This window comes from Neolamprologus multifasciatus, chromosome 3 (assembly GCF_963576455.1).
Source record: "Neolamprologus multifasciatus chromosome 3, fNeoMul1.2, whole genome shotgun sequence".
In the NCBI taxonomy this organism is placed as follows: Eukaryota; Metazoa; Chordata; class Actinopteri; order Cichliformes; family Cichlidae; genus Neolamprologus; species Neolamprologus multifasciatus.
Window position 1 is genome coordinate 5,223,807 of NC_140441.1, and position 8,295 is coordinate 5,232,101.

At 38.9% G+C, this 8,295-nt stretch overlaps 1 protein-coding gene across 1 annotated transcript; it reads left to right on the forward strand.

Moving 5' to 3' along the window:
• Window positions 1-89: 89 nt before the first annotated feature.
• On the forward strand, window positions 90-8,065 carry LOC146521210 (asialoglycoprotein receptor 1-like). Its single transcript, XM_085139390.1, has 9 exons — window positions 90-428; window positions 1,643-1,711; window positions 1,801-1,908; window positions 2,104-2,202; window positions 4,633-4,698; window positions 4,781-4,873; window positions 4,952-5,106; window positions 5,322-5,431; window positions 5,676-8,065. The coding sequence occupies exons 2-9, from the start codon at window positions 1,657-1,659 to the stop codon at window positions 5,827-5,829; spliced, it is 840 nt and encodes a 279-aa protein (XP_084995516.1). The 5' UTR covers window positions 90-428; window positions 1,643-1,656; the 3' UTR covers window positions 5,830-8,065.
• The last annotated feature ends 230 nt before the right edge of the window (window positions 8,066-8,295 follow it).

Sequence of the window (8,295 nt, forward strand, 5' to 3'; positions counted from 1 at the left end):
CCTGATTACAAAAAATTGTTTTGGTCTCTATATCTACACCCCTGCTTTATTGCAACAAACTTACTTTTTTAAAGCATCTGAATAAAGCCGTGTCAGATATTATGATGGTATTATCGTCACACAGTTTTTGTAGGTTTTGGTTGATTTTAGGGAAGTATCAACTGAAAAGTGGCTCTTTGGCAGGGAATGGCTGCCTGTTTCTGATTAAAAAGGAAGTTTTGAAAGCAACTTCTGTAAAACTTGAGCTGATTCACTTTAAAATCTAACGAATAGGATGATAAACACGAAGCTAAGGACCCCCAAAATGTTGTGACATACCCGTAAAATGATGAGTGAGTGTTTTCACACAGCTAGTTGCATGAAGGGCAGGAAGAGGAGGAAATATCAATCTGTCTGAGAATCCCTGCTACTTCAGAGGCAGAACAAAGGTGAGAAACATTCATTATTAATTTGTTTGTAACAGTGTGAATTGGGTTTGATATTTGAATCAGTTTAGTAATTTTAAAAGATGCAGTTTGAATTTCATTATTACATCTTGATGTTAACACAGCTTTGTATATTTATTGAAAATATACATAAATCCAGTTAAGAGTTTACATTTAAACTGCTTTGGTTTGATTCTTTTCAACATAAAGATTCAAATCTATAACAGGTTAAATTAAAATGCAGAACTGATTCTTTATACTTTGCTTCCAAGCAGCACGACTTTAAGATGGTCTTGAGCAGAAGTTCTCCAGGCTTTCTTAAGGTCTTTTTTTTTCCATTGGCTGCTTTTTCACCCATTGTCAGTCCAGTTCCTTAACATTTTCAGCATAGACCTCATTTACCGATGGGGACATAAAGAACTTCCATCTTTGGGCACATTTTCAGGCTCTATAAATGTTGCTAACCTCTATAATTAGAACAAGGGTCTAATGAACCCAGTTTGAGGTTAGGATAGGGGAGCCTACGAGACGTGTACCCTGTAACTCAGACTATTTCAGGAACAGCAGGTCCGGGGGAGGTTGAGGTCAGGAGACCTCCAGCAAGAGAAGGGTCTTCAACATACTCATATATGATATCAAAGGTGAAGCAACAGCTGGTATAAATGTAAATGTGGAGTGGATGTGTCTTTGTCACATGGGACTAATAAGACCCACTCATGAATAAATATCTCAAACCATCGAACTATCCTTTTGATTGTCTCCTTCCACAACTACATCACGTCATTATAGAACGAACCAATTTTAAAACTGTATCTTTAGGCACTAGCAGCCTGCTGCAAAAACACACCATTAGTTCCCATTTTTGTGGCTCAATCTATGACAATTATCTGATATAATACAGTTTGACAGGAATCAAGTATTTTTGCACCAACAAGGTGATTCCCAAATAACTATTACCTGAAAATTTTGACTTAAGAAAATCGGGAAACTGGCTGGAAAAAGAAGTGGCAGGTCTAAAAAACAACAAAAAACTGTGTGCTGCAGATAAACAGTATCTGAAAATCAAATCATTGAGAAAGATGAAAAAATTAAACACTTCATTCTTCAGCATGACAACGATCCCAAGCACACTGTTAATGCAATAGGATTAGAATAGCTATTTTTTGAGAATCTTTTCGTGCAGATTTCTTTACTTTTTTAAATTCTTATTTAACCAGACTAGGTGGCCGCGATGTCTGACATACCTTATGAGAATAATTGGGACAACACTGCCCTCTGGACCAAAGGTATCCGTTTGAGCTTGAGTAGGCAACTTATTTGATTTTAGGATTTTAAGATCTACCTGTGAAGCAGTAACTATGTCTGTCTCTGTCAGATTCTCCACCGTACTTCGTCTCACCGATGTCCAGGTTCAAACGCTGGTTATTTCCTGGTCTGACTGCTGTGGTCCTGTTGATTCTGATCATAGTGCTTGGAGTTACCAGTGAGTATAAAACAGACACTTAAACAGAGATTTCTTTATGACTAATTTTACTCCACTGACCTTTTTGTGATTATGCTGATCTGCTTTGTAAGGCTGTCACTTTTATTCCATTATAGGCTATGCTCACTGTTTTAGTTACTATAACACAAGCTTAGCTAAATATTATTTTTATTTGCTGTCGTTTTGTGTGTTCAGACACAAAGACATCGAAATATCTGTGGTCTGTGGATCAGAGAGTTTCCAACATGAGTGACACCATCCAGTCATTTAACACCTCACTGCATCAAGCTCAAGGTAAAATGCCTGTTAGTCAATGTCTTTGTCACACATAGTATTAGAAAACTAAATGTGGTTAGTTCATATGTAAAGACTTTATAAGTCAGACTTTCTAAGTTAACAGATTTGCGGATTTGCAGTGTAACCCACAACATCCAGAATTTTATGGCTCCCTAAAGACAAGACCTGCTCCAGGTCTTTCCAGTCATTTGGGATAACTGGGTCTGACCAGCAGCATTCATCTAATCCAAGTCACCAGAACGTAGCGATCACTTGACAGTGCTGCTTTTCTCTCTGAGAGGCTAGGACATAATATCAGAATATATGACAACAAAGTTACTGACCCTTAGCCTACGGTGCTCAAACACCATATGCACTTATGAGCCACCTTGAACATGATGATGATACAATCAGCATTTTATCACCTCAGACGTTTATCAAAGGTTAAGCCCTTTCTTTCCAAGCGTGACTTGGAAAGTGTTATTCATGCCTTTATTACCTCACTTTAGATTATTGTAATTCTCTTTTAATAGGGGTTGGGCAGGGCACTTTGTCACGCTTGCAATTAGTGCAAAATGCTGCGGCACGATTTTTAACTGGCAGAAGAAAATTTGATCACATCACTCCGATTTTGGCCTCTTTACACTGGCTTCCAATTGAATTCAGGATCTGTTTTAAAGTCCTTTTATTGGTTTTTAAATCTCTAAATGGTCTGGCACCTGTTTATTTGTCTGACTTGTTGAAGCCCCACGTCCCCACTCGTTCCCTTCGGTCAGCTGAGCAGTTGCTGCTTTCGGTCCGAGCGTTCTCTGTTGCCGCGCCGATGCTTTGGAATAACCTTCCTCTCCATATTAGACAGGCTACATCAGTGCCAGTTTTTAAGTCTTTATTAAAAGCCTATTTTTATTCCCTGGCTTTTAACTCTGTGGGTAACGGATATTTTTTATTGTTTTTTTTATTTTTTTATTTTATTGCTATGTCTGGTTTTATTACTATGTGCATATTAGTATTGTACAGCACTTTGGTCTACTAGGTGTGTTTTTAAAGTGCTATATAAATAAATAAATGATGATGATGATGATGATGATGTTTGTACCCATGCCTGATACAGAAGTGAAATAACAAAATACCAATCTGGTTCAAATCCGACTGGGTAGTGCTTGCAATCTACAGGTGTCTACTATGTCACCCACATGAGCTTTTGAAGGCACCACGGCAATTTATGTAGTCCCCAACAAGGACTGTAGGATTCGATCAAAAATTAACCAAGAAGGTTTGGTGTTCTCAACTGCTGCACAAGTGCGCACATTCAAAAGGATTACCCTCTGTGAGCTAAATGTTCATAGAGGTGACTTTCACTTTCTGGGATTGTGATTCCACAATCCTTCCTTTAGAAAGAAGTGAGGCCAAGGTCTAGTGATGGTGAGATGAAGCCTCGAACTGGAGCTTTCCGTCCAACAGGTCGACGGTCCAACATGGTTCCAAGCATTGTGATGATTCATTTGCTCTACTGAGCCATCAAGTGGACGATTCAAGTGAAACAGGCTCTGTGATTATAGTGATGTGATGTGTAAACCTCTGAACTAAATAAATAAATTGTTTTCATAGTTATTTATCCCGAATATTGACTCAGTCTGATACAAAAGAGAAAGTGGAAACTATCAGGACAGAATTTTTAACTGTGTAATAATGCTTATCTACATCTGGATAATGACACAAACTAGTGTGTGGCGCTTCACTTTTTAATAAACTAAAAGACAGAAATCAGATTATAGGATCTGTAGAGTTGTTTATTTATATTATGGTACTTATCATTCATTATATTTATTACTGTGTGCATACTTTATTAGGAGAGATGACATTAAAAAAAATCTCTTCCTTGCTGGCTTCATCGAAGAAGAAATGCTCAAGTAAATCAGGAAATCAGCCGTGTTTTGCTGCCCATTTTATTTTGAATCTGGCGCAAACCGGCGTAATCAAAGCAAGCCTCGATACGCGCTTCACAAAAACTCCCCCGAGATTACCCAACACATGCTTCGAAGCTTCGGCACACAGGACACATCACTACCAATGTCACTCCACCTTCTTAACAAGGTCAGGTTTCTTCCTTACAACTGTAGTGATGCTCCAGATACAAAAAAAGTCTATAATTCTGAGGGTCAGAAGGCCAATTGGTCTTCGCTAAGGCAAACCCCATCGAGGCCTAACCACCCAAGGCTACCATTTCCCTTGAGGCCCCGGTTAGCCAGTGCTGTCTCAGTACTAGGTGCTTTTAAATAGCTGCCTTTCACGTATTCTATTTCATATTAAGACAATTTTAGGGGTTTCCCCATAGTCCTTGTGTTCCTTAACAACATCTTATTTGAAGGATTTTGAGATATTCTAAATTAATCAGTGAACTAGCTACAGTGTCAAACATGCTAACATGCTAAATCTTTTTCTTTCTAGAAACAGCTAAGCAAGTTCAGCAGCTGCAGTTTACTGTTGAGAACAACAAGGACCAGCTTACCTCAGGTCTGTTTGCCCCCCTGTAGATTTTACTGCTGGTGATGACTCCAAACATCATGTTTAACTTCTGTTTGTGCTGTGTGATCAGTGTCGGAGGCCATGAAGCAGCTGGCACTCATCGACACACTCACCAAGAATATTGCAGCCATCAAATGTTCCCTTGAACACATCATCAACAACAGTGCGTTTACCATATTTTACCATTTTACACATCTGCAGACTGAATTTCACATCCGTGGTAACTGTTTCTCTCTGTCAGGTTCAACTACAGGTGGTTGTTGTCCTCTGGGTTGGCCTGTGTTTGAGTCCAACTGTTACTTCTTCAGCAGTGATTCTCGGTCCTGGAACCAGTCCAGAGACTGGTGTGAAACACAACAAGCCCACCTGGTCATTCTGCGTAACGACAAGGAGTGGGTAAGAACTGCCCACACCTGTCACATGACCTACTATGAAACACTTTTTTGCAATATTGTGCAATATTGTATTGTACCACAAGATGGAGTAGTGAGTCAATGTAATTTTTATTTAAACAGCTTAGTCATTAAATACAAATTCTTCACAAACAATATATATATTTTTTTGTTGTTGTTGTTTTTTTTTCCAAATGCCGTCATTGTCTCTTTATCCAGGACTTTGTGACCCGTAATACAATCCCTCAATTGTACTGGGTCGGTTTGTCTGACTCCAGAACTGGGAGGTGGGAGTGGGTGAACCAGACACCATACAGGATTGAGCGCAGGTCTGTTTCAGTAACAAAAAATATAAATTCTCTGTTATTTTCTCCTGTCATGCTGCATTAACTGTGTACAGCCACTTAATATCAATTAACTCAAGACACGAGGATAAAAATGACTATTTCTTGCATTTATAAAATATTCTCTAACCTGCAATTTAAAACTCAAGGTCCAATTAAAAATCTGAAAACTTTCTGTTACATTTTCTCCTGTTTACCTGTGTTCCCCTTGATGAATGTGCCTTTTCAGGCGATGGAGACCCGGGCAGCCTGACAGCTGGACTGGGCACGGTCTTGGAGGGGATGAAGACTGTGCTCACCTTCACAGTGATGGACGCCTGAATGACCACCACTGCTCCACCAGGTTCCGCTTCATCTGTCAGAAACACAGCCTGAACATTTGAACACATTCGTCGCCTGGCTCCGCCCACAAACTGCTCTCCAACTACTGTTGATTACAAAGAAAATTTCTCTTTAAGATATAAGACAGAAAAATCTTATCTTATTAAGTAGAATTCATCTAATGTGGACTTCCTGTTCCATAGTGGGGCGCTGTTGAGCTTGACCAGAATGAATGGGACTCTATGGAGTCCATGATTTATAGGTTGTGTTTTTGTTGTAGTAAAATACCTTTCTGTGAGTATTAGGGACATCACACCACCAGGTCCAGTTTATTCCAGATCACGAAGCCTAACCCTTTGTGCTCTTTAGGATTGTCACAATCTCTTATTGACTAAAAGAATTCCCTTGAATGATGTTGGATATTTACTATAGAAAATATAATAGCATTATCAGTTAGCTCTTTGAAATGAACTTTTATATTCAAGCACTGAGCATTGATCAGAAAGCTTCACCTACCACCATTCAAACTGAACAGGCTTACTGTGTGCATGTTTTAGATAGTACATAAGAGTCACTGTGATGTCACACATTGATTATAGACTCACTATGTTGGGTTTTCGGTGCCAGAAACAATAAGCAGACTGGGTGAAGTGTTAAGTTATCAGTTGTGTGCATCTCACAGGCACAAATATCTGTTAATTACTGCCAAGGAAGATTAAGATAAAATCCTAGAATTTCACTGACCAAACCTTTGGACTTCTTGGATTGTCTGTTAACTGCACTGAAGCCATATGTTGGTTAAGATAATTGCATCAAATGCTCCAAAAGCACAAACATCATCCAGAAATGCAGTTCAGGGATTGTCATTGGCTGAGCTGAAGCCTAGCAGACACTTAGTACCTGTCCAGCTTGACATAATTTAAATAGGTGAATCACAAAAATTGTACCACAGTTGTACAAACAATGCTACAATGTAAACCTAAATAAAAAGTATCCTTCCATCCATCCATTCTCTTCCACTTGTTCTTGTCAGGGTCGTGGGGTGGCTGGAGCCTAGCACAGGGCGAGAGGCCGGGTACACCCTGGACAGGTCACCAGTCCATCCCAGGCCTAATACAAAGAGACAGACAACAATTCACACTCATATTCACACTTAAGGGAAATTTAGGATCACTGATTAACCCAACCCCACTAATTGTATGTCTTTGGATTGTGGGTGGAAGCAGGAGTACCTGGAGGGATGATCAATAATTGAGCTCTGTGGAACTTCATCTGTGATGTCCTGGCGTTTTCGGTGGAAGAAACACATCACGATGAAGACAATCAATTTACTAGATCTTCCTTGCGAGGATGATTCAGACTTGCATCAAGAAATTCTATGTTTTTTCTTTAGGATTTCTCGAGTTTTGGCTTCTAATTTCATTTTGTTGATTTCTTTTGTTAGGTTTCTGATGTTCTTAGGTTCACTCAGTTTTTCCCTGTCTTTTTTTTTGTTCATTGCCTTTGACCTCTTGTCTCTGGTCACTTCCTTTTTCAACGTTATTCTCTGATGCGTCTTGTTCTAGATGCACTTTGCTTTTTGTTTCCCTCTTTGCAATTATATGCCCTGCTCTCATTGTCCCCTCCACCATCTGATTCATTTTTAATTGTAATAAAGTTGCTTTTACACCCAGAGTACTCCCTCTGTTTGGGTCATCTCTCCTGAATTATACTGAAACTTTCAGTGACTCCAATACAGTGAAGCTTTTAGTTCACTTGTCCCAATAATGTTTTATTCATTTATTGGTTTCACAAGGCAAAACATCTACTTACAGTGAGCATATGATGAATCTGATGTAGCCCATGCAATGAAACAGCCAATCCTAACAGCTGCAGGTGTCTAAAAGGGAGATTTTCCTTCCCACTGTCACCAAGTGCTTGCTCAAATGAAGTCGTCTGATTTTGTGGTTTTTCTCTATATTATTGTAGTGTCCTTATGATATAAAGTGCTTTGAGGTTGTTGTTTAATTTTTCCAGTAATTTAAAATAGGCACACCAAGCGCAGCAAATAGAAGTTCCTATCTATATCAGATATTATGGTGTCATCATTTTGCATAGCAACAGCATAGTAATGGCTGAAATTTTGTACTGCTGTTTTGCAGTCATGCACTTATAAAACTTCAAAAAAGCATCATCTCATAGTTCTATCCACAAGTTACAGCCACAAAATGTTGAATTAACACTTTCATGCATGAATTATGAAAACCTCAATCAGGATCTTTTTTTCTTGGGTATTTTATTCATCTTTAGGCACGAAAAGATGAATAAAAATACTTCAGAAAAAAATCATGGGTAAGGGTTAGATTACAATGAAACACATCATACCTCTATAGTAAACGACCAGTGGGTGGCAGGGTATTAAGTGACACGTCAGTGTCCAATGTAGTGGTTTATGTGCAAGTATACCATCAACACTGACACAAAACAAGAAAACAGCCTTTGAATAGCTGCCCACTGTATTGACCACTATGTGTGAAAGGGTTAAATGT